Source organism: Nesoenas mayeri, assembly GCF_963082525.1.
Source record: "Nesoenas mayeri genome assembly, contig: SCAFFOLD_125, whole genome shotgun sequence".
Classification (NCBI taxonomy): Eukaryota; Metazoa; Chordata; class Aves; order Columbiformes; family Columbidae; genus Nesoenas; species Nesoenas mayeri.
The window spans coordinates 938-28,689 of NW_027660001.1; the positions used below are offsets into that span (position 1 = coordinate 938).

General features: G+C 61.9%; 1 protein-coding gene across 1 annotated transcript; it reads right to left on the minus strand.

Annotated features, from left to right (window-relative positions):
- Positions 1-27,225, minus strand: LOC308052446 (TAF6-like RNA polymerase II p300/CBP-associated factor-associated factor 65 kDa subunit 6L). The gene is given in 11 exon segments (XM_080364526.1): positions 1-1,229; positions 3,181-3,278; positions 3,281-3,308; positions 5,538-5,670; positions 11,421-11,641; positions 14,405-14,479; positions 17,233-17,327; positions 19,126-19,176; positions 22,512-22,662; positions 26,152-26,238; positions 27,067-27,225. Coding segments are annotated over 11 exon segments (2,187 nt in total). The 5' UTR covers positions 27,214-27,225; the 3' UTR covers positions 1-128.
- Between the last annotated feature and the right edge of the window lie 527 nt (positions 27,226-27,752).

A 27,752-nucleotide genomic window follows, 5' to 3' on the forward strand; every position in this document is an offset into this window, starting at 1 on the left:
CATCGATGACAATGGTGATGCTGGTGACACCGGTTGACACTGGTGACACTGGTGATGCCGGTGACATCAGTGGCGCCGGTGACACCAGTTGACGCTGCTGATGCCGGTGACACCAGTTGATGCTGGTGTCACCAGTGCCACCGGGTGACGCCGGTGATACCAGTGACACCAGTTGACGCTGGTGACACCGATGACACTGGTTGACACTGGTGACACCAATGACGCTGGTTGATGCCAGTGACACCAGTGATACTGGTGTCACCAGTGCCACTGGGTGATGCCAGTGATGCCAGTTGATGCTGGTGACACTGATGATGCTGGGTGATGCCGGTGACACCAGTGATACCGGTGACACCAGTGACACTGGTGATGCTGGTGACACCGGTTGACACTGATGACACTGGTGATGCCGGTGACGCCAGTGACACCAGTTGATGCTGCTGACGCCGGTGACACGAGGTGATGCTGGTGACGCCACTGATACTGGTGTCACCAGTGCCACCAGGTGACGCTGGTGGTACTGGTGACACCAGTTGACACCAGTGATGCTGGGACACCAGTGCCGCCGGTTGATGCCGCTGCCTCGGGCGCCCGCTCACAGCGGCAGCAGCAGCGAGTACTCGGCCCCGTGGCCGCGCCGCGCCGGCCGCGGCCGCGCGCCCGATGACCGGCAGCTTGTGCGCGTAGCGGGCGCCGAGCGCGGGGCCGTGGTGCTGCGCGAAGCTGCTCTGGAAGCGCCGGCCCTGGCAGCGCCGCCCCGTCGGCCGCCCCGCGATCACGAAGCTGAACCGCGGCGCCCCCCGCGCCGCCAAGCGCCACTTGGGGAACACGTCCGGCACGCGCGGCCGCGGCGCGGGGGGGCGCGCGGTGCCGGCGGTGCCATCGTGGTGGTGTTGGGGTTGGTGGGGGATGGGGTGGCGCGGGCTTCCCGCCGAATCCGCCGTGAGCTGCGGCATCTTGCGGGGGGTCCCGTTGGGGGGCGCGGGGGGCCGCGCGGCGCGAGCGCTCGCCGGGGGGGCGGGGGGGGCGCCGGTGCCGAAGCGCGTGGCCAAACTGTCGCCGAAGAAGTCGTAGAGCTCGCGGTACATGCGGCAAAGGGGAGGGGGGGACGGGGGGGGGTGGGGGGGTGGGGGTGGGGAGGAGGGGGGGGTGGGGGTTGGGAGGGTGGGGGTGGGGGTGGGGGGGGTGGGGGGTAGGGCTTTCATCTTCAGCAGGCGCTCCACGGCCACCTATGGGGGTAAATTGGGGGGGGTCAATTGGGGGACCCCCCCCCCCCCAATAGCACAATTAGGGGGAGCACAATAATTGGGGGGGACCACCACAGATTCATTGGGGGCCCCCAGAGGTGAATTGGGGATCCCCCCACCAGCCCAATTAGGGGGAGCACAATAATTGGGGGGCCAAGCAACAGCACAATTGGGGGGCCACCCACAGCCTAATTGGGGGGTCCAAGCAATGGCCTAATTGGGGGTCCAAGCAATAGCCTAATTGAGGGGGCCACCCATGGAATAATTGGGGGTCCCCTCCCCCAAAGAGACTGATTGGGGATCCCCCAATAGGGGGGGTCACCCCAAAAGTCCAATGGGTGGGCCCCAAACCAGCCAAATTGGGGGGACACCAACAGGCAAATTGGGGTCCCCCCAAAAGCCCAATGTGGGGTCCCCCAACAGCCTAATTGGGGGTCGACCCAACAGCCAAATTGGGGGATTCCGCAGCCAAATTGGGGTCCCCCCACAGCCCAATTGGGGTCCCCCCAAAAGCCCAATTGTGGGGTCCCCCAACAGCCTAATTGGGGGTGGCCACAGAAACCCAATTGGGGGTCCCACAACAGCCCCATTGGGGATCCCCCCACAGACTAATTGGGGGTCCCCCCCCCCAAGAGCCTGATTGGGGATCCCCCAATAGGGGGTCACCCCAAAAGTCCAATGGGTGGTCCCCAAACCAGCCAAATTGGGGGGACACCAACAGGCAAATTGGGGTCCCCCCAACAGCCCAATTGGGGTCCCCCCAAAAGCCCAATTGTGGGGTCCCCCAACAGCCTAATTGGGGGTCCCTCCAAGAGCCTGATTGGGGGTCCCCCAACAGCCCAATAGGGGGTGGCCCCAAAAGCCCAACTGGGGGGTCCCACAGCAGCCCCATTGGGGATCCCCCCAACAGGCAAATTAGGGGGGGGGCGCAGCCAAATTGGAGACCCCCCCCCACATCCTAATTGGGGGGTCCCCCCAAAAGCCCAATTGGGGGTCCCACAACAGTCCAATTGGGGGTCTCCTGAGCAGCCTAATTGGGGGTGCGCAGCCAAATTGGAGACCCCCCCAACATCCCAATTTGGGGGGTCCCACAACAGCCACCTTGGGGATGCCCACAATAGCCAAACTGGGGACCCCCCAGCAGCCCCATTGGGGGGTGCTCTGCCCCATGGGGACCCCCCACCAGCCCCATTGGGGGGTGCTCAGCCAATGGGGATCCCCCATTTGCCTAATCAGGGGGTGCGCAGCCAATGGGGATCCCCCACCAGCCCCATGGGGATCTCCCATTTGCCCCATTGAGGGGTGCTCAGCCAATGGGGATCCCCCACTAGCCCCATGGGGATCCCCCATTTGCCCAATTGGGGGGTGCTCAGCCAATAAGGATCCCCATCAGCCCCATTGGGGTGCTCAGCCCCATGGGGATTCCCAATCGCCCCATTGGGGGGTGCTCAGCCAATGGGGATCCCCACCAGCCCCATTGAGGGGGGTCCCACAAGAGCCCAATGGGGATCCCCCATTCACCCTATTGGGGGGTGCTCAGCCAATGGGGATCGCCCATTCGCCCCATTGGGGGGATGGTCAGCCAATGGGGATCCCCCATTCACCCGATTGGGGGTGCTCAGCCAATGGGGATCCCCCATTCTCCCCATTGGGGGGATGCTCAGCCAATGGGGATCCCCCATTCTCCCCATTGGGGGGGTGCTCAGCCAATGGGGATCCCCCATTCCCCCCATTGGGGATTGCTCAGCCAATGGGGATCTCCCATTCCCCCCATTGGGGATTGCTCAGCCAATGGGGATCCCCCATTCCCCCCATTGGGGATTGCTCAGCCCCATGGGGGTCCCCCATTCTCCCCATTGGGGGTGCTCATCCAATGGGGATCCCCCATTCTCCCCACTGGGGGTGCTCAGCACCAGGGGTCCCCAGCACTCACCAGGATGGCCCCGTAGACCTTGTGCCCGTCGGCCTTGACCTGCGCGTTGGACACGGAGCCGTCGTCCAGCACGGCCTGCAGGTTGGCCCAGTACGCGGGAGGTGCGGGTACAGCACCCGCTCCACGGCCTGCGGGCGACCCACGGACACACGGACCCACGCACAGACAGACGGACACGGGGGGAGCATCGTTACAGCATGAACTGACCCAATGAATGAACTGACCCCAATGAACTGACCCCAATGAACTGACCCCAATGAACTGACCCCAATGAATGAACTGACCCAATGAACTGACCCCAATGAATGAACTGACCCCAATGAACTGACCCCAATGAATGAACTGACCCCCAATGAATGAACTGACCCCAATGAATGAACTGACCCCAATGAACTGACCCCAATGAACTGACCCCAATGAATGAACTGACCCCAATGAACTGACCCCAATGAACTGACCCCAATGAATGAACTGACCCCAATGAACTGACCCCAATGAACTGACCCCAATGAATGAACTGACCCAATGAATGAACTGACCCAATGAACTGACCCCAATGAATGAACTGACCCCAATGAACTGACCCCAATGAACTGACCCCAATGAACTGACCCCAATGAATGAACTGACCCCAATGAACTGACCCAATGAACTGACCCCAATGAATGAATTGACCCCAATGAACTGACCCCAATGAACTGACCCCAATGAACTGACCCCAATGAATGAACTGACCCCAATGAACTGACCCCAATGAACTGACCCCAATGAACTGACCCCAATGAATGAACTGACCTCAATGAACTGACCCCAATGAACTGACCCAATGAACTGACCCCAATGAATGAACTGACCCCAATGAATGAACTGACCCCAATGAATGAACTGACCCCAATGAACTGACCCCAATGAACTGACCCCAATGAATGAACTGACCCCAATGAACTGACCCCAATGAACTGACCCCAATGAACTGACCCCAATGAATGAACTGACCCCAATGAACTGACCCCAATGAACTGACCCCAATGAACGAACTGACCCCAATGAACTGACCCCAATGAACTGACCCCACTGAATGAACTGACCTCAATGAATGAACTGACCCCAATGAATGAACTGACCCCAATGAACTGACCCCAATGAACTGACCCAATGAATGAACTGACCCCAATGAATGAACTGACCCCAATGAACTGACCCCAATGAACTGACCCCAATGAACTGACCCAATGAATGAACTGACCCCAATGAACTGACCCCAATGAACTGACCCCAATGAACTGACCCCAATGAATGAATTGACCCCAATGAACTGACCCCAATGAATGAACTGACCCCAATGAACTGACCCCAATGAACTGACCCCAATGAATGAACTGACCCCAATGAACTGACCCCAATGAACTGACCCCAATGAATGAACTGACCCCAATGAACTGACCCCAATGAACTGACCCCAATGAATGAACTGACCCCAATGAACGAACTGACCCCAATGAACTGACCCCAATGAATGAACTGACCCCAATGAACTGACCCCAATGAACAAACTGACCCCAATGAACTGACCCCAATGAATGAACTGACCCCAATGAACTGACCCCAATGAATGAACTGACCCCAATGAATGAACTGACCCCAATGAACTGACCCCAATGAATGAACTGACCCCAATGAACTGACCCCAATGAACTGACCCCAATGAATGAACTGACCCTAATGAATGAACTGACCCCAATGAACTGACCCCAATGAACTGACCCCAATGAACTGACCCCAATGAATGAACTGACCCCAATGAACTGACCCCAATGAACTGACCCCAATGAATGAACTGACCCCAATGAATGAACTGACCCAATGAACTGACCCCAATGAATGAACTGACCCCAATGAATGAACTGACCCCAATGAACTGACCCCAATGAATGAACTGACCCCAATGAACTGACCCCAATGAATGAACTGACCCCAATGAATGAACTGACCCCAATGAACTGACCCCAATGAACTGACCCCAATGAACTGACCCCAATGAATGAACTGACCCCAATGAACTGACCCCAATGAACTGACCCCAATGAACGAACTGACCCCAATGAACTGACCCCAATGAACTGACCCCAATGAACTGACCCCAATGAACGAACTGACCCCAATGAATGAACTGACCCCAATGAATTGACCCCAATGAATGAACTGACCCAATGAACTGACCCCAAGGAATGAACTGACCCCAATGAACTGACCCCAATGAATGAACTGACCCCAATGAATGAACTGACCCCAATGAACTGACCCCAATGAACTGACCCCAATGAACTGCCCCCAGCTCATTAACCCTTCCCGCTCACCCTCCATCCCAGCGCGTGCAGCCCAGCGACGGCTCCGTAATGGGAGCAGAGGGGCCGCACGGGGTCGACCAGCACCCTCTGCAGCGCCAGCAGGATGTGCTGGCACAGCCCGCTCACTGCGTCGCCATGCGTCCTGCGAGAGACAACCGGTGTTTGAACCACACGGGGACAATGGGGGACATTGGGGACAATGGGGGCCATGGGGGCATTGGGGACAATGGGGGCGTTGGGGACAATGGGGTCAATGGGGACAATGGAGATGATGGGGGACAATGGGGACATTGGGGGCAATGGGGTCAATGGGGACAATGGAGATGATGGGGGACAATGGGGACATTGGGGTCAATGGAGTCAATGGGGACAATGGAGATGATGGGGGACGATGGGGACGATGGGGGACAACGGAGATGATGGGGGCAATGGGGACCATGGAGATGATAGGGGACAATGGGGACATTGGGGGCAATGGGGTCAATGGGGACAATGGAGATGATGGGGGACAATGAGGACATTGGGGTCAATGGAGTCAATGGGGACAATGGAGATGATGGGGGACGATGGGGACGATGGGGGACAACGGAGATGATGGGGGCAATGGGGACCATGGAGATGATAGGGGACAATGGGGACATTGGGGGCAATGGGGTCAATGGGGACAATCGAGAGATTGGGGACAATGGAGATGATGGGGACAATGGAGATGATGGGGACAATGGAGATGATGGGGGACAATGGGGTCATTGGGAATGATGGGCGACAATGGGGACACTGGGGACAATGGGGGCAATAGAGATGTTGGGGGACGATGGGGACATTGGGGCGATGGGGGTGATGGGGGATGATGGGGACAATGGAGACAATGGGGGACAATGGGGTCAATGGGGTCAATGGGGACAATGGGGGACAATGGGGGACAATGGGGGACAATGGGGTCAATGGGGTCAATGGGGTCAATGGGGGACAATGGGGGACAATGGGGGACAATGGAGATGATGGGGGATGATGGGGACAATGGGGGCAATGGGGATGATGGAGATGATGATGGGGACAATGGGGACAATGGGGGCGCTGGTGCCTCCATGTTTCCCCCAGATTGGGGTTGGGTCTCTCACCAGAAGATGCGCGCCAGCAGCATGGCGGCGTAGTCGCCATTGGGGACCATGGGGACATTGGGGACATTGGGGGTGGTGGGGTCAATGGGGACAATGGAGACGATGAGGGACAATGGGGACGATGGGGTCAATGGGGATGATGGTGTCAATGGGGACAATGGAGATGATGGGGAACAATGGGGGCAATGGGGATGATGGAGATGATGATGGGGACACTGGGGTCAATGGGGATGATGGGGATGACGATGGGGACAATGGGGACGCTGTGTCTCTCACCAGAAGATGCGCGCCAGCAGCATGGCGGCGTAGTCGCCATTGGGGACCATGGGGACATTGGGGACATTGGGGGTGGTGAGGTCAATGGAGATGATGGGGGACAATGGAGATGATGGGGGACAATGGAGATGATGGGGACAATGGGGACATTGGGGCATTGGAGATGATGGGGGACAATGGGGGTGATGGGGACAATGGGGATGATGGGGACAATGGGGATGATGGGGCATTGGAGATGATGGGGGACAATGGGGGTGATGGGGGACAATGGGGACAATGGAGAGGATGGGGGACAATGGGGACATTGGGGTCAATGGAGTCAATGGGGACAATGGAGATGATGGGGGACAATGGGGACAATGGGGGTCAATGGAGACGATGGGGGACAATGGGGACGATGGGGTCAATGGAGATGATGGTGTCAATGGGGATGATGGAGATGATGATGGGGACACTGGGGTCAATGGGGATGATGGGGATGACGATGGGGACAATGGGGACGCTGTGTCTCTCACCAGAAGATGCGCGCCAGCAGCATGGCGGCGTAGTCGCCATTGGGGACCATGGGGACATTGGGGACATTGGGGGTGGTGGGGTCAATGGAGATGATGGGGGACAATGGAGATGATGGGGGACAATGGAGATGATGGGGGACAATGGAGATGATGGGGCCAATGGGGACATTGGGGCATTGGAGATGATGGGGGACAATGGGGGTGATGGGGGACAATGGGGATATTGGGGTCAATGGAGTCAATGGGGACAATGGAGATGATGGGGGACGATGGGGGATGATGGGGGACGATGGGGAACGACGATGGGGACGACGATGGGGACGACGATGGGGACGACGATGGGGACAATGGAGATGATGGGGGACAATGGGGGACAATGGAGATGATGGGGGATGATGGGGGATGATGGGGGATGATGGGGACACTGGGGGCAATGGGGTCAATGGGGATGATGGTGTCAATGGGGACAATGGAGATGATGGGGAACAATGGGGGCAATGGGGGTCAATGGAGACGATGGAGGATGATGGGGACATTGGGGGTAATGGGGATGATGGTGTCAATGGGGACAATGGAGATGATGGGGAACAATGGGGGCAATGGGGATGATGGAGATGATGATGGGGACACTGGGGGCAATGGGGATGATGGGGATGACGATGGGGACAATGGGGACGCTGTGTCTCTCACCAGAAGATGCGCGCCAGCAGCATGGCGGCGTAGTCGCCATTGGGGACCATGGGGACATTGGGGACATTGGGGGTGGTGGGGTCAATGGAGATGATGGGGGACAATGGAGATGATGGGGGACAATGGAGATGATGGGGACAATGGGGACATTGGGGCATTGGAGATGATGAGGGACAATGGGGGTGATGGGGACAATGGGGATGATGGGGACAATGGGGACAGTGGAGAGGATGGGGGACAATGGGGATATTGGGGTCAATGGAGTCAATGGGGACAATGGAGATGATGGGGGACAATGGGGACAATGGGGGTCAATGGAGACGATGGGGGACAATGGGGACGATGGAGATGATGGGGAACAATGGGGGCAATGGGGATGATGGAGATGATGATGGGGACACTGGGGGCAATGGGGATGATGGAGATGATGATGGGGGATGATGATGGGGACAATGGGGGCGCTGGTGCCTCCATGTTTCCCCCAGATTGGGGTTGGGGTCTCTCACCAGAAGATGCGCGCCAGCAGCATGGCGGCGTAGTCGCCATTGGGGACCATGGGGACATTGGGGACATTGGGGGTGGTGGGGTCAATGGGGTCAATGGAGACGATGGGGGACAATGGAGATGATGGGGGACAATGGAGATGATGGGGATGATGGGGTCAATGGGGACAATGGGGATGATGGGGATGATGGGGACAATGGGGACATTGGGGATGATGGGGGACAATGGGGGTGATGGGGGACAATGGGGATATTGGGGTCAATGGAGTCAATGGGGACAATGGAGATGATGGGGGACGATGGGGGACGATGGGCATGATGGGGGACGACGATGGGGACAATGGGGACAATGGGGACAATGGGGGTCAATGGGGGTCAATGGGGGTCAATGGAGACGATGGGGGACAATGGGGACGATGGGGTCAATGGGGATGATGGTGTCAATGGGGACAATGGAGATGATGGGGAACAATGGGGGCAATGGGGGCAATGGGGACGATGGGGGACAATGGGGATGATGAGGACAATGGAGACAATGGGGGCAATGGGGATATTGGGGTCAATGGGGACAATGGAGATGATGGGGAACAATGGGGACATTGGGGGCAATGGAGTCAATGGGGACAAGGGAGACGATAGGGGACAATGGGGACATTGGGGTCAATGGAGTCAATGGGGACAATGGAGATGATGGGGGACAATGGGGACAATGGGGACAATGGGGGTCAATGGAGACGATGGGGGACAATGGGGACGATGGGGTCAATGGGGATGATGGGGTCAATGGGGATGATGGAGATGATGGGGAACAATGGGGGCAATGGGGATGATGGAGATGATGATGGGGACACTGGGGGCAATGGGGATGATGGGGATGACGATGGGGACAATGGGGACGCTGTGTCTCTCACCAGAAGATGCGCGCCAGCAGCATGGCGGCGTAGTCGCCATTGGGGACCATGGGGACATTGGGGACATTGGGGTCAATGGAGTCAATGGGGACAATGGAGATGATGGGGGTCAATGGGGACAATGAGGATGATGGGGGTCAATGGGGACAATGGGGATGATGGGGACAATGAAGATGATGGGGACAATAGGGCATTGGAGATGATGGGGGACAATGGGGGTGATGGGGGACAATGGGGACAATGGAGAGGATGGGGGACAATGGGGACAATGGAGAGGATGGGGGACAATGGGGACATTGGGGTCAATGGAGTCAATGGGGACAATGGAGATGATGGGGGTCAATGGGGACAATGGGGATGATGGGGGTCAATGGGGACAATGGGGATGATGGGGACAATGGGGCATTGGAGATGATGGGGGACAATGGGGGTGATGGGGGACAATGGGGACAATGGAGAGGATGGGGACAATGGGGACATTGGGGTCAATGGAGTCAATGGGGACAATGGAGATGATGGGGGACAATGGGGACAATGGGGGTCAATGGAGACGATGGGGGACAATGGGGACGATGGAGTCAATGGAGATGATGGTGTCAATGGGGATGATGGAGATGATGATGGGGACACTGGGGTCAATGGGGATGATGGGGATGACGATGGGGACAATGGGGACGCTGTGTCTCTCACCAGAAGATGCGCGCCAGCAGCATGGCGGCGTAGTCGCCATTGGGGACCATGGGGACATTGGGGACATTGGGGGTGGTGGGGTCAATGGAGATGATGGGGGACAATGGAGATGATGGGGGACAATGGAGATGATGGGGCCAATGGGGACATTGGGGCATTGGAGATGATGGGGGACAATGGGGGTGATGGGGGACAATGGGGATATTGGGGTCAATGGAGTCAATGGGGACAATGGAGATGATGGGGGACGATGGGGGACGATGGGGGATGATGGGGGACGATGGGGAACGACGATGGGGACGACGATGGGGACGACGATGGGGACGACGATGGGGACAATGGGGACAATGGGGACAATGGGGACAATGGAGATGATGGGGGACAATGGGGGACAATGGAGATGATGGGGGATGATGGGGGATGATGGGGGATGATGGGGACACTGGGGGCAATGGGGTCAATGGGGATGATGGTGTCAATGGGGACAATGGAGATGATGGGGAACAATGGGGGCAATGGGGATGATGGAGATGATGATGAGGACACTGGGGGCAATGGGGATGACGGGGATGACGATGGGGACAATGGGGACGCTGTGTCTCTCACCAGAAGATGCGCGCCAGCAGCATGGCGGCGTAGTCGCCATTGGGGACCATGGGGACATTGGGGACATTGGGGGTGGTGGGGTCAATGGAGATGATGGGGGACAATGGAGATGATGGGGGACAATGGAGATGATGGGGCCAATGGGGACATTGGGGCATTGGAGATGATGGGGGACAATGGGGGTGATGGGGGACAATGGGGATATTGGGGTCAATGGAGTCAATGGGGACAATGGAGATGATGGGGGACGATGGGGGATGATGGGGGACGATGGGGGACGATGGGGAACGACGATGGGGACGACGATGGGGACGACGATGGGGACGACGATGGGGACGACGATGGGGACAATGGGGACAATGGGGACAATGGAGATGATGGGGGATGATGGGGGATGATGGGGGATGATGGGGACACTGGGGGCAATGGGGTCAATGGGGATGATGGTGTCAATGGGGACAATGGAGATGATGGGGAACAATGGGGGCAATGGGGACGATGGAGATGATGATGAGGACACTGGGGTCAATGGGGATGACGGGGATGACGATGGGGACAATGGGGACGCTGTGTCTCTCACCAGAAGATGCGCGCCAGCAGCATGGCGGCGTAGTCGCGCAGGGGCCAGTGGTCGTTGAGCGGGTTGATGGAGGCGGCCAGCGGCTCCAGCGCGCAGTACAGCACGCTGCCGCTCAGGCTGCGCGCGTAGGGGCCCAGCGCCACCAGCGGGTTGTGCAGCAGGCTGCGCGCCACGTGCAGCAGCCGGTGCAGCTGCGCCAGGTCGTGGCTGATGGACTTCACCTGGGGGGGGAGGGGAAAAGGGACCCAGGAGTTCGGGAGGGACACAGGAGATCGGGAGAATACGGGACTTTGGGGGGACACGAGAGCTGGGGGGACACAGGAGATCGGGAGGGACCCAGGAGTTCGGGAGGGACCCAGGAGATCGGGAGGGACCCAGGAGATTGGGAGAGGGAGCCAGGAGTTCGGGAGAGGGAGCCAGGAGTTCGGGAGGGACCCAGGAGTTCGGGAGGGACCCAGGAGTTCGGGAGGGACACAGGAGATCGGGAGAATACGGGACTTTGGGGGGACACGAGAGCTGGGGGGACACAGGAGATCGGGAGGGACCCAGGAGTTCGAGAGGGACCCAGGAGTTTGGGGGGGACCCAGGAGTTCAGGAGAGGGAGCCAGGAGTTCGGGAGGGACCCAGGAGTTCGGGAGGGACCCAGGAGTTTGGGGGGACCCAGGAGAACAGGAGGGACCCAGGAAATCAGAGGGACACAGGAGTTTGGGGGGACCCAGGAGTTCGGGAGGACCCAGGAGATCGGGAGAGGGAGCCAGGAGTTTGGGAAAGGGACCCAGGAGATCGGGGGGACACAGGAGATCGGGAGAGGGACCCAGGAGTTCAGGGGACCCAGGAGTTCGGGAGGGACCCAGGAGTTCGGGGGGACACAGGAGTTCGGGGGGACACAGGAGTTCGGGAGGGACACAGGAAATCAGGGGGACCCAGGAGATCGGGAGGGACCCAGGAGTTCTGGGGACCCAGGAGAACAGGAGGTACCCAGGAAATCAGAGGGACACAGGAGTTTGGGGGGACCCAGGAGTTCGGGAGAGGGACCCAGGAGTTCAGGGGGATAGGGAACTTTGGGGGGTGCAGCTGCGCCAGGTCGTGGCTGATGGACTTCACCTGGGGGGGGAGGGGAAAAGGGACCCAGGAGTTCGGGAGGGACACAGGAGATCGGGGGGACACAGGAGATTGGGGGGACACAGGAGATCAGGGGACCCAGGAGTTCGGGAGGGACACAGGAGATCGGGAGAATACGGGACTCTGGGGGGACACGAGAGCTGGGGGGACACAGGAGATCGGGAGGGACCCAGGAGTTCGGGAGGGACCCAGGAGTTCGGGAGAGGGAGCCAGGAGTTCGGGAGAGGGAGCCAGGAGTTCGGGAGGGACCCAGGCGTTCGGGAGGGACCCAGGCGTTCGGGAGGGACCCAGGAGTTCGGGAGGGGACCCAGGAGATCGGGGGAATACGGGACTTTGGGGGGACACGGGAGTTGGGGGGACCCAGGAGTTCGGGGGGGACCCAGGAGTTCAGGAGGGACCCAGGAGTTCAGGGGACCCAGGAGAACAGGAGGGAGTCAGGAGTTCTGGAGGGACCCAGGAGTTCGGGAGGGAGCCAGGAGTTCAGGGGACCCAGGAGTTCGGGAGGGACCCAGGAGATCGGGAGAGGGAGCCAGGAGTTCGGGAAAGGGACCCAGGAGTTCGGGAAAGGGACCCAGGAGTTCGGGAAAGGGACCCAGGAGTTCGGGAAAAGGGACCCAGGAGTTTGAGGGAGGACCCAGGCATTCAGGAGGGACCCAGGAGTTCGGGAGAGGGGACCCAGGAGATTGGGGGAATATGGGACTTTGGGGGGACCCAGGAGTTCGGGGGGACCCAGGAGTTCGGGGGGGACACAGGAAATCAGGGGGACACAGGAGTTTGAGGGGACCCAGGTGTTCGGGAGGGACCCAGGCGTCTGGGAAAAGGGACCCAAATAGGGGATCCAGGCATCTGGGGGGACCCAGGAGTTCAGGGTGAAAAGGGGGTTTGGGGGACCCAGGAGTTCGGGGGGACCCAGGAGTCCGGGAGAGGGGACCCAGGAGTTCAGGAAAGGGACCCAGGAGTTCGAGGGAGGACCCAGGCATTCGGGAAAGGGACCCAGGAGTTCAGGAAAGGGACCCAGGAGTTCAGGAGAGGGGACCCAGGAGTTCGGGAGAGGGGACCCAGGAGTTCGGGAGAGGGGACCCAAGCGTTCGGGAGAGGGGACCCAGGCGTTCGGGAAAGGGACCCAGGAGTTCAGGAGAGGGGACCCAGGAGTTCGGGAGAGGGGACCCAGGCGTTCGGGAAAGGGACCCAGGCGTTCGGGAAAGGGACCCAGGAGTTCGGGGGGACACGGGAGTTTGGAGGGATACAGGAAATCAGGGGGACACAGGAGATCAGAGGGACCCAGGCGTTCGGGAAAGGGACCCAGGCATCCGGGAAAAGGGACCCAGGCATTCGGGAAAGGGACCCAGGAGTCCGGGAAAAGGGACCCAGGCATTCGGGAAAGGGACCCAGGAGTCCGGGAAAAGGGACCCAGGCATTCAGGAAAGGGACCCAGGCGTCCGGGAAAAGGGACCCAGGCGTCCGGGAAAAGGGACCCAGGCATTCAGGAAAGGGACCCAGGTGTCCAGGAAAGGGACCCAGGCGTCCGGGAAAGGGACCCAGGCGTCCGGGAAAGGGACTCAGGCGTCCGGGAAAAGGGACCCAGGCATCCGGGAAAAGGGACTCAGGCGTCCGGGAAAAGGGACCCAGGCATTCAGGAAAGGGACCCAGGCATTCAGGAAAGGGACCCAGGCATCCGGGAAAAGGGACCCAGGCATTCAGGAAAGGGACCCAGGCGTCCGGGAAAAGGGACCCAGGCATTCAGGAAAGGGACCCAGGCATCCGGGAAAAGGGACCCAGGCGTCCGGGAAAAGGGACTCAGGAGTTCGGGAAAGGGACCCAGGCGTCCGGGAAAAGGGACCCAGGCGTCCGGGCGCGCTCACCCCGCTGACCACGTAGACGAAATAGGGCAGGAGGGCGGCGATCTTGGCGTTGGTCTGCAGGTCCTGCAGGGCCACCTGGGGCACAACGCGGGGGCACCCCAAACATGGGGGGCACCCCAAAACATGGGGGGCACCCCAAAACATGGGGGGCACCCCAAAACATGGGGGTCACTCAGGAACATGGGGGGCACCCCGGAACATGGGGGGTACCCCGGAACATGGGGAGCACTCCCAAATATTGGGGTCACTATGGAACATGGGGGGCACCCCGGAACATGGGGGTCCCCAGAACATGGGGGGCACCCCCAAATATTGGGGTCACTAAGGAACATGGGGGTCACCCAGGAACATGGGGGTCACCCCCAAATATTGGGGTCACTATGGAACATGGAGGTCACCCAGGAACATGGGGGTCACCCCCAAATATTGGGGTCACTATGGAACATGGAGGGCACCCCAGAACATGGGGGTCACCCAGGAACATGGGGGGTCACCCAGGAACATGGGGGTCACCCCCAAATATTGGGGTCACTATGGAACATGGGGGGTCACCCAGGAACATGGGGGTCACCCAGGAACATGGGGGTCACCCCCAAATATTGGGGTCACTATGGAACATGGGGGTCACCCAGGAACATGGGGGTCACCCCCAAATATTGGGGTCACTATGGAACATGGGGGTCACCTCCAAATATTGGGGTCACTATGGAACATGGGGGGTCACCCCGGAACATGGGGGTCCCCAGAACATGGGGGGCACCCCCAAATATTGGGGTCACTATGGAACATGGGGGGTCACCCAGGAACATGGGGGTCACCCAGGAACATGGGGGTCACCCCCAAATATTGGGGTCACTATGGAACATGGGGGTCACCCAGGAACATGGGGGTCACCCCCAAATATTGGGGTCACTATGGAACATGGAGGGCACCCCGGAACATGGGGGTCACCCAGGAACATGGGGGTCACCCAGGAACATGGGGGTCACCCCCAAATATTTGGGTCACTATGGAACATGGGGGGTCACCCAGGAACATGGGGGTCACTCAGAACATGGGGGTCACCCCCAAATATTGGGGTCACTATGGAACATGGGGGTTACCCAGGAACATGGGGGTCACCCAGAACATGGGGGTCACCCCCAAATATTGGGGTCACTATGGAACATGGGGGTTACCCAGGAACATGGGGGTCACCCAGGAACATGGGGGTCACCCCTAAATATTGGGGTCACTATGGAACATGGGGGGTCACCCAGGAACATGGGGGTCACCCAGGAACATGGGGGTCACCCCCAAATATTGGGGTCACTATGGAACATGGGGGGTCACTCCGGAACATGGGGGTCCCCAGAACATGGGGGGCACCCCCAAATATTGGGGTCACTATGGAACATGGGGGGTCACCCAGGAACATGGGGGTCACCCAGGAACATGGGGGTCACCCCCAAATATTGGGGTCACTATGGAACATGGGGGGTCACCCCCAAATATTGGGGGTCCCCCCAGAACATGGGGGTCACACGGAACATGGGGCTCACACGGAACATGGGGCTCACCCCCAAATATTTGGGTCAGTCTGGAACATGGGGTTCACCCCAAAACATGGGGGTCACCCCCAAATATTGGGGTCACTATGGAACATGGAGGATCACCCAGGAACATGGGGGTCACCCAGGAACATGGGGGTCACCCCCAAATATTGGGGTCACTATGGAACATGGGGGTTACCCAGGAACATGGGGGTCACCCAGGAACATGGGGGTCACCCCCAAATATTGGGGTCACTATGGAACATGGGGGTTACCTAGGAACATGGGGGTCACCCAGGAACATGGGGGTCACCCCCAAATATTGAGGTCACTATGGAACATGGGGGTCACCCAGGAACATGGGGGTCACTATGGAACATGGGGGGTCACCCAGGAACATGGGGGGTCACCCAGGAACATGGGGGTCACCTCCAAATATTGGGGTCACTATGGAACATGGGGGTTACCCAGGAACATGGGGGTCACCCAGGAACATGGGGGTCACCTCCAAATATTGGGGTCACTATGGAACATGGGGGGTCACCCCCAAATATTGGGGGTCCCCCCAGAACATGGGGGTCACACGGAACATGGGGGTCACACGGAACATGGGGCTCACCCCCAAATATTTGGGTCAGTCTGGAACATGGGGTTCACCCCAAAACATGGGGGTCACCCCCAAATATTGGGGTCACTATGGAACATGGAGGATCACCCAGGAACATGGGGGTCACCCAGGAACATGGGGGTCACCCCCAAATATTGGGGTCACTATGGAACATGGGGGTTACCCAGGAACATGGGGGTCACCCAGGAACATGGGGGTCACCCCCAAATATTGGGGTCACTATGGAACATGGGGGTTACCTAGGAACATGGGGGTCACCCAGGAACATGGGGGTCACCCCCAAATATTGGGGTCACTATGGAACATGGGGGGTCACCCCCAAATATTGGGGGTCCCCCTAGAACATGGGGGTCACACGGAACATGGGGCTCACACGGAACATGGGGCTCACCCCCAAATATTTGGGTCAGTCTGGAACATGGGGTTCACCCCAAAACATGGGGGTCACCCCCAAATATTGGGGTCACTATGGAACATGGGGGTCCCTGGAACATGGGGGTCCCCCGGAACATGGAGGGTCCCCGGAACATGGGGGTCACCCAGAACATTGGGGTCCCCCAGAACATGTGGGTCCCTGGAACATGGGGGTCCCTGGAACATGGGGGTCCCCCGGAACATGGGGGTCCCCCCGGAACACGGGGGGCACGCCGGGGTCCCGCGGCACCCACCTTCATGAGCTGCGCGTCGTCGCCCAGCGCGGCGCGGGTGACGTGGTGGTAATACTGCAGCAGGTCGTCGCTCAGCGAGGACACGGCGCTGGGCACTGCGGGCACCCCCAAATCAGGGGGGCACCCCCAAATCGGGGGGGGCACCCCCAAATCAGGGGGGGACGGGAGGAATGGCGGGAAAATCAGATCGGAGGGAAATGGCGCCAAAATCAACTCAGGGGGAAAAAGGCGGGAAAATCACCTCAGGCTCAAAATGGCACCAAATGACCTCATGATCATAAATGGCGCCAAATGACCTCAGAGGAAAATGGCGGGAAAATCACCTCAGGGTCAAAATGGTGACAAATCACCTCAGGGGGGAAATGGCGGGAAAATCACCCCAGGGTCAAAATGGCACCAAAATCCCCTCAGGGTCAAAATGGCGGGAAAATCAGCTCAGGGTCAAAATGGCGCCAAATCACCTCAGAGTCAAAATGGCGCCAAAATCTCCTCAGAGGAAAATGGCGCCAAATCTCCTCAGGCTCAAATTGGTGCCAAATGACCTCATGATCATAAATGGCGCCAAATCACCTCAGAGGAAAATGGCGGGAAAATCACCTCAGGGTCAAAATGGCGGGAAAATTACCTCAGGGGCGAAATGGCGCCAAATCACCTCAGGGTCAAAATGGCGCCAAATCCCCTCAGGGTCAAAATGGCGGGAAAATCAGCTCAGGGTCAAAATGGCGCCAAATCACCTCAGAGTCAAAATGGCGCCAAAATCTCCTCAGAGGAAAATGGCGCCAAATCTCCTCAGGCTCAAATTGGCGCCAAATCACCTCAGGGGAGAAAATGGTGGGAAAATCAGCTCAGGGGGAAAACGGCACCAAAATCACCTCAGAGGAAAATGGCGGGAAAATCACCTCATGCTCAAAATGGCAACAAAATCACCTCAGGGGGGAAAATGGCGCCAAATCACCTCATGATCATAAATGGCACCAAATCACCTCAGGGGAAATGGCGGGAAAATCACCTCAGGGTCAAAATGGCGCCAAATCACCTCAGGGGTCAAAATGGCGCCAAATGACCTCATGATCATAAATGGCGCCAAATCACCCCAGGCTCAAAATGGCGCCAAATCACCTCAATGTTAAAATGGCGCCAAATCACCTCAATGTTAAAAAGGCGCCAAATCACCTCAGGCTCTAAATGGCACCAAATCACCTCAGAGGAAAATGGCGGAAAAATCACCTCAGGGGGGAAATGGCGGGAAGATCAACTCAGGGTCAAAATGGCGCCAAATCACCTCAGGGTCAAAATGGCGCCAAATCACCTGAGGGGGGAAATGGCGCCAAATCACCTCAGGGGTCAAAATGGCGCCAAATCACCTCAGGGGGGAAACTCGCCAAAATCACCCCAGGCTCAAAATGGCGCCAAAATCACCCCAGGGGCAAAATGGTGACAAAATCACCTCAGGGGTCAAAATGGCACCAAATCACCTCAGGCTGAAAATGGTGGGAAAATCAGCTCAGGGTGGAAATGGCGGGAAAACCCCCTCAGGGGCAAAATGGCGCCAAATCACCTCAGGGGAAAATGGTGCCAAATCACCTCAGGCACAAAATGGCGCCAAATCACCTCAGGGGTCAAAATGGCGCCAAATCCCCTCAGGGTGAAAACGGCACCAATTCACCTCATGCTCAAAATGGCGCCAAATCACCTCAGAGTGAAAACGATGCTAAAATCACCTCAGGCTCAAAATGGCGCCAAAATCACCTCAGAGTCAAAATGGCGCCAAATCACCTCAGTCTCAAAATGGCGCCAAACCACCCCAGGCTCAAAATGGCGCCAAATCCCCTCAATGTCAAAATGGCGCCAGACCAGCCCGTGCCCAAGATGGCCGCCCCCCCCATGTCTCACCGGCGCCCTGCGGCTCCACGTTGCCTTTGCCGTCCAGATAGGCCACGTGCACTGCGGGGGAGGGGCGGCCATGAGCGGGGGGGCCCGGGGGGTCCCCATGGGGTCCTGGGGTGTCCCCCATGGGGGTCAGGGGGGTCTGGGGGGTCCCCATGGGGTTGGGGGGTCCCAGGGTGTCCCCCATGGGGTCAGGGGGTCTGGGGGTCCCCTATGGGGTCGGGGGGTCCCCCATGGGTCCAGGGGTGTTGGGGTGTCCCCCATGGGGTCGGGGTGTCCCCATGGGGTTCGGGGGGTCTGGGGTGTCCCCCATGGGTCCGGGGGGTCCCCCATGGGGTCGGGGGGTCTGGGGGTGTCCCCCATGGGGCCAGGGGGTCCCCCATGGGGTCGGGGGGTCTGGGGGTGTCCCCCATGGGGCCGGGGGTTCCCCATGGGGTCAGGGGGTCCCGGGGGGTCCCCCATGAGGGTCAGGGGCTCCTAGGGTGTCTCCATGGGGTCTAGGGGGTCCCCCATGGGGGTCGAGGGGTCTGGGGTGTCCCCCATGGGGTCGGGGGGTCCCGAGGGGTCCCCATGGGGTCTGGGGGTGTCCCCCATGGGGGTTGAGGGGTCCCAGGGTGTCCCCCATGGGGGTTGGGGGGTCCCGGGGGCTCCCCATGGGGTCAGGGGGTCCCCCATGGGTCCGGGGGGTCCCCCATGGGGTCGGGGGGTCTGGGGGTCTCCTATGGGGTCGGGGGGTCCTGGAGTGTCCCCCATGGGGCCGGGGGGGTCCTGGAGTGTCCGCATGGGGTCGGGGGGTCCCCCATGGAGTTGGGGGGGTCTGGGGGTCCCCCATGGTGTTGAGGGGTCCCAGGGTGTCCCCATGGGGATTGAGGTGTCCCCATGGGGATTGGGGTGTCCCCCATGGGGTCGGGGGGTCCCGGGGGCTCCCCATGGGGTTGGGGTGTCCCCATGGGGTCGGAGGGTCCCCCATGGGGGTCGAGGGGTCCCAGGGTGTCCCCCATGGGGTCGGGGGGTCCGGGGTGTCTCCCATGGGGTTCAGGGGGTCCTGGGGGCTCCCCATGGGGTCTGGGGTGTCCCCATGGGGTCGGGGGATCTGGGGGTGTCCCCCATGGGGGTTGGGGGGGTCTGGGGATCCCCATGGGGTCTGGGGGGTCCCCCATGGGGTCAGGGGGGTCCCAGGTGTCCTCCATGGGGTCGGGGGGTCCCCCACGGGGTCCTCCATGGAGTCTGGGGGTCCCGGGGGGTCCCCATGGGGTGGGGGTGTCCCCCATGGGGTTGGGGGGTCCCAGGGTGTCCCCCATGGGGGTTGGGGGGTCCCGGGGGCTCCCCATGGGGTCAGGGGGTCCTGGGGTGTCCCCATGGGGTCGGGGGGTCCTCCATGGGGTTGGGGGGTCCCGGGGTGTCCCCCATGGGGCTGGGGGGTCCCCCATGGGTCCGGGGGGTCCCCATGGGGTCGGGGGGTCTGGGGATCCCCATGGGGTCTGGGGGGTCCCCCATGGGGTCAGGGGGGTCCCAGGTGTCCTCCATGGGGTCGGGGGGTCCCCCACGGGGTCCTCCATGGAGTCTGGGGGTCCCGGGGGGTCCCCATGGGGTGGGGGTGTCCCCCATGGGGTTGGGGGGTCCCAGGGTGTCCCCCATGGGGTCGGGGTGTCCCCATGGGGTTCGGGGGGTCTGGGGTGTCCCCCATGGGTCCGGGGGGTCCCCCATGGGGTCGGGGGGTCTGGGGGTGTCCCCCATGGGGCCAGGGGGTCCCCCATGGGGTCGGGGGGTCTGGGGGTGTCCCCCATGGGGCCGGGGGTTCCCCATGGGGTCAGGGGGTCCCGGGGGGTCCCCCATGAGGGTCAGGGGCTCCTAGGGTGTCTCCATGGGGTCTAGGGGGTCCCCCATGGGGGTCGAGGGGTCTGGGGTGTCCCCCATGGGGTCGGGGGGTCCCGAGGGGTCCCCATGGGGTCTGGGGGTGTCCCCCATGGGGGTTGAGGGGTCCCAGGGTGTCCCCCATGGGGGTTGGGGGGTCCCGGGGGCTCCCCATGGGGTCAGGGGGTCCCCCATGGGTCCGGGGGGTCCCCCATGGGGTCGGGGGGTCTGGGGGTCTCCTATGGGGTCGGGGGGTCCTGGAGTGTCCCCCATGGGGCCGGGGGGTCCTGGAGTGTCCGCATGGGGTCGGGGGGTCCCCCATGGAGTTGGGGGGGTCTGGGGGTCCCCCATGGTGTTGAGGGGTCCCAGGGTGTCCCCATGGGGATTGAGGTGTCCCCATGGGGATTGGGGTGTCCCCCATGGGGTCGGGGGGTCCCGGGGGCTCCCCATGGGGTTGGGGTGTCCCCATGGGGTCGGAGGGTCCCCCATGGGGGTCGAGGGGTCCCAGGGTGTCCCCCATGGGGTCGGGGGGTCCGGGGTGTCTCCCATGGGGTTCAGGGGGTCCTGGGGGCTCCCCATGGGGTCTGGGGTGTCCCCATGGGGTCGGGGGATCTGGGGGTGTCCCCCATGGGGGTTGGGGGGGGTCTGGGGATCCCCATGGGGTCTGGGGGGTCCCCCATGGGGTCAGGGGGGTCCCAGGTGTCCTCCATGGGGTCGGGGGGTCCCCCACGGGGTCCTCCATGGAGTCTGGGGGTCCCGGGGGGTCCCCATGGGGTGGGGGTGTCCCCCATGGGGTTGGGGGGGTCCCAGGGTGTCCCCCATGGGGGTTGGGGGGTCCCGGGGGCTCCCCATGGGGTCAGGGGGTCCCGGGGTGTCCCCATGGGGTCGGGGGGTCCTCCATGGGGTTGGGGGGTCCCGGGGTGTCCCCCATGGGGCTGGGGGGTCCCCCATGGGTCCGGGGGGTCCCCATGGGGTCGGGGGGTCTGGGGGTCCCCTATGGGGTCGGGGGGTCCCCCATGGGTCTGGGGGTGTTGGGGTGACCCCCATGGGGTCAGGGTGTCCCCATGGGGTTCGGGGGGTCCCGGGGTGTCCCCATGGGGTCGGGGTGTCCCCATGGGTCCGGGGGGTCCCCCATGGGGGTTGGGGGGGTCTGGGGGTCCCCCATGGGGTCGGGGTGTCTCCCATGGGGTCGGGGGGGTCTGGGGGTCCCCCATGGGGTTGGGGGGTCCCGGGGTGTCCCCATGGGGCCGGGGAGTCCCCCATGGGGTCGGGGGGTCCTGGGGTGTCCCCCATGGGGCTGGGGTGTCCCCCATGGGGTCGGTGGGTCCCAGGGTGTCCCCCATGGGGTCGGTGGGGTCTGGGGGTCCCCCATGGGGTTGGGGGGTCCTGGGGGGTTCCCAAGGGGTCAGGGGGTGTTGGGGTGTCCCCCATGGGGTCGGAGGGTCCCAGGGGGTCCCAGAGGGTCCCCATTGGGGTCGGGGGGTCCTGGGGGTCCCGCATGGGGTCAGGGTGTCCTGGGGGGTCCCGGGGGTCCCCACCTCTGACGGCGGCCTGCGCGCAGCCCTTGGGGATGTTGGTGGCCAGCGCCAGCTCGGGCAGGTTGACCTCGCGATCCTCGGCGAAGAACAGCTCGCCCTCCTTGGCCGCGCGCAGAGGGAGCGCGTCCTGCGAGCCGCAGCCCCACACCGCCTGCGGGACAGGGGACAGGGGGACAGTGGGGACATTGGGGGCGATGGGGACATTGGGGGCGATGGGGGCGATGGGGGAGATGGGGGAGATGGGGACATTGGGGGCGATGGGGACATTGGGGGCGATGGGGGCGATGGGGACATTGGGGGCGATGGGGACATTGGGGACATTGGGAGCGATGGGGGTGATGGGGACATTGGGAGCGATGGGGGTGATGGGGACATTGGGGACATTGGGGACATTGGGGGCGATGGGGGCGATGGGGGCGATGGGGGCGATGGGGGCGATGGGGGCGATGGGGGCGATGGGGGTGATGGGGACATTGGGGACATTGGGGGCAATGGGGATATGTGGACAATGGGGACAATGGGGACAGTGGGGACATTGGGGGCGATGGGGGACATGGGGGACATGGGGGACAATGGGGGACATGGGGGACGATGGGGGGGACGATGGGGGGACGATGGGGGGACGATGGGGGGACATTGGGGACGATGGGGACGATGGGGACGATGGGGGACATGGGGGGAGATGGGGGGAGATGGGGGGAGATGGGGGGAGATGGGGGGAGATGGGGGGACGATGGGGGGACGATGGGGGGACGATGGGGGGACGATGGGGGGACGATGGGGACATTGGGGACATTGGGGACATTGGGGGCGATGGGGGCGATGGGGGCGATGGGGGCGATGGGGGCGATGGGGGCATTGGAGGCGATGGGGGTGATGGGGGACATGGGGGTGATGGGGGACATGGGGACGATGGGGACGATGGGGACATTGGGGGCGATGGGGGTGATGGGGACAATGGGGGCGATGGGGACAATGGGGGCGATGGGGACAATGGGGGACAACAGGGAAAATGGGGGGATAATGGGGGCGATGGGGACATTGGGGACATGGGGGACGATGGGGACATTGGGGACGATGGGGACATTGGGGGATGATGGGGGATGATGGGGGCGATGGGGACATTGGGGGAGATGGGGACATTGGGGGCGATGGAGGAAATGGGGACATTGGGGACAATGGGGTGATGGGGGACAATGGAGATGATGGGGGGCAATGGGGATATTGGGGACAATGGGGGCATTGGGGGACAACAGGGAAAATGGGGGGACAATGGGGGACGATGGGGAACAACGGGGGCAATGGGGCCATTTGGGCCAACGGGGGATGATGGGGGCAATGGGGACAATGGGGGACAATGGGGACAATGGGGACAATGGGGGGACGATGGCGGCAATGGGGACGATGGGGGACAATGGGGGACCATTGGGGGGACAGTGGGGGGACAGTGGGGACAATGGGGAGATGATGGGGGGACAATGTGGGGACAGCGGAGGGACGATGGGGGGCGATGTTCCCATGTCCCCAGCCCCACTGGTGTCCCCATCAATGTCCCCATGCCCCCAACCCCACCAATGTCCCCACGTCCCCAACCCCACTGGTGTCCTCATCCCACTAATGTCCCAAAGCTCACTGGTGTCCCCACGTCCCCACTAGTGTCCCCATCCCACTAATGTCCCCACCAGCATTCCCGTGTCCCCAGCCCCACCAATGCCCCCACTGGTGTCCCCACCAGTGTCTCCGTGTCCCCAACCCCACCAATGTCCCCATGATCCCACTGGTGTCCCCATGGCCCCACTGGTGTCCCCATGGCCCCAACCCCACCAATGTCTCCATGTCCCCACTGGTGTCCCCATGTCCCCAACCCCACCAATGTCCCCATGTCCCCATTGGTGTCCCCATGTCCCCAACCCCACCAATGTCCCCATGTCCCCACTGGTGTCCCCATGTCCCCAACCCCACCAATGTCCCCATGGTCCCACTGGTGTCCCCATGTCCCCACCAGTGTCCCCATGTCCCCAACCCCACCAATGTCCCCATGTCCCCACTGGTGTCCCCATGTCCCCAATCCCACCAATGTCCCCATGTCCCCACTGGTGTCCCCATGTCCCCAACCCCACCAATGTCCCCATGTCCCCACTGGTGTCCCCATGTCCCCAACCCCACCAATGTCCCCATGTCCCCACCAGTGTCCCCATGTCCCCAACCCCACCAATGTCTCCATGGTCCCACTGGTGTCCCCATGTTCCCAACCCCACCAATGTCCCCATGGTCCCACTAGTGTCCCCATGTCCCCCCCAGTGTCCCCACGTCCCCACTGGTGTCCCCATCCCACTAATGTCCCCATCAGTGCCCCCACTGGTGTCCCCATCCCACTAATGTCCCCCCCCAGTGTCCCCATGTCCCCACTGGTGTCCCCATCCCACTAATGTCCCCACCAGTGTCCCCACCAGTGTCCCCACTGGTGTCCCCATCCCACTAATGTCCCCCCGAGTGTCCCCATGTCCCCACTGGTGTCCCCATCCCACTAATGTCCCCACCAGTGTCCCCCTGTCCCTACTGGTGTCCCCACATCCCCAACCCCACCAGTGTCCCCACGTCCCCAACCCCACCAGTGTCCCCATGTCCCCAGCCCCACTGGTGTCCCCATGTCCCCACTGGTGTCCCCATCCCACTAATGTCCCCACTGGTGTCCCCATGACCCCACTGCTGTCTCCATGTCCCCACTGGTGTCCTCATCCCACTAATGTCCCCACTGGTGTCCCCACATCCCCAACCCCACCAGTGTCCCCACATCCCCACTGGTGTCCCCATCCCATTAATGTCCCCACTGGTGTCCCCATGACCCCACTGCTGTCCCCATGTCCCCACTGGTGTCCTCATCCCACTAATGTCCCCACCAGTGTCCCCATGTCCCAAAGCTCACTGGTGTCCCCATGTCCCCACTAGTGTCCCCATCCCACTAATGTCCCCACTGGTGTCCCCATGTCCCCACTGGTGTCCCCATGTCCTCAGCCCCACTGGTGTCCCCACATCCCCAACCCCACCAATGTCCCCATGTCCCCACTGGTGTCCCCATGTCCCCACTGGTGTCCCCATGTCCCCAACCCCACCAATGTGTCCATGTCCCCACCGGTGTCCCCATGTCCCCACTGGTGTCCCCATGTCCCCAACCCCACCAATGTCCCCATGATCCCACTGGTGTCCCCATGTCCCCACTGGTGTCCCCATGTCCCCAACCCCACCAATGTCCCCATGATCCCACTGGTGTCCCCATGTCCCCACTGGTGTCCCCATGTCCCCAACCCCACCAATGTCCCCATGTCCCCACTGGTGTCCCCATGTCCCCACCAATGTCCCCATGTCCCCACTGGTGTCCCCGTGTCCCCACTGGTGTCCCCACATCCCCAACCCCACCAATGTCCCCATGTCCCCACTGGTGTCCCCATGTCCCCACTGGTGTCCCCACATCCCCAACCCCACCAATGTTCCCATGTCCCCACCGGTGTCCCCATGTCCCCAACCCCACCAATGTCCCCATGGTCCCACTGGTGTCCCCAACCCCACCAATGTGTCCATGTCCCCACCGGTGTCCCCATGTCCCCACTGGTGTCCCCACTGGTGTCCCCACTGGTGTCACCTCCACGTTGCTCCAGCGCAGGGCGCGGTTAAAGTCCTGCACGGTGAGCCTGCGGCGCCGCGTGTGCTTCAGGAACTGACAGCTGTTCTGCGCACACACCCACACGTGGACCCAGGCGTGCCCCAGGGACCCAGGAGTGCCCCAGGGACCCAGGAGTGCCCCCAGGGACCCAGGAGTGCCCCATGGGATCCAGGAGTGCCCCAGGGACTCAGGAGTTCGGGAAGGGACCCAGGAGTTCGGGAAGGGACCCAGGAGTTCGGGAAGGGACCCAGGAGTGCCCCAGGAGAGCCCCAGGAGTTCGGGAGAGGGACCCAGGAGTGCCCCAAGGGGCCCAGGAGTTTGGGGGGGGACCCAGGAGTGCCCCAAGGGGCCCAGGAGTTCGGGGAGGGACCCAGGAGTTCGGGGAGGGACCCAGGAGTTCGGGGAGGGACCCAGGAGTTCGGGAAGGGACCCAGGAGTTCGGGAAGGGACCCAGGAGTGCTCCAGGAGACCCAGGAGTTCGGGGAGGGACCCAGGAGTGCCCCAGGGGCCCAGGAGTTCGGGAAAGACCCAGGAGTGCCCCAAGGGACCCAGGAGTTCGGGAAAGACCCAGAGTGCCCCAAGGGACCCAGGAGTTCGGGAACGGACCCAGGAGTTCGGGAACGGACCCAGGAGTACCCCAAGGGACCCAGGAGTGCCCCAAGGGATCCAGGAGTGCCCCAAGGGACCCAAGAGTTCGGGGAGGGACCCAGGAGTACCCCAGGGACCCAGGAGTGCCCCAAGGGATCCAGGAGTGCCCCAAGGGACCCAGGAGTTACGGGACGGACCCAGGCGTTCGGGAAAGGGACCCAGGCGTTCGGGAAAGGGACCCAGGCGTTCCGGAAGGGGACCCAGGAGTGCCCCAGGGACCCAGGCGTTCCCCAAGCCCCCCCGCACCTGCGTGGCCTCCCGCAGGCGGTAGCACACGTCCTCGGCCAGCAGGGCCGCCACCTCGTCGCTGAGCTCCAGCCCCGCGCTCTCCGCCATCAGCCGCACCGACTCCCGCGGCAGCTCCACGAACCGCCGCTCCTCCCGCTCCGCCATGGCCGCCGCCGGCCCCGCCCACCGACGGGGCGTGGCCACGCCCACCGCGCCGCTAACCCGCTACGATTGGGCTGCCCCAGGCCCCGCCCACTCCGTGCTCTGGCCACGCCCACCGCGCCGCTCCTCCCGCTACGCTGGGGCTGCCGCTGGCCACGCCCACTCCAGACCCTGGCCACGCCCACCGCGCCGCTAATCCCGCTACGCTGTGGCTAACGATGGCTCCGCCCACCGCCGGGCGTGGCCACGCCCACCGAGCCGCTAATCGCGCTACGATGGGGCTGCCGGTGGCCCCGCCCACCGCCGGCCACGCCCACTAACGGGGTGTGGCCACGCCACCGCGCCGCCAATCCCGCTACGCTGGGGCTGCCGCTGGCCACGCCCACTCTGGATCTTAGCCACGCCCACCGCGCCGCTCCCTCCCGCTACGCCATGGCTGCCGCCGGCCCCGCCCACCGCTGGCCCCGCCTACTGCTTGTGCGTGGCCACGCCCCCCGCGCCGCTAATCCAGCTACGCTGGGGCTGCCGCTGGCTCCGCCCAC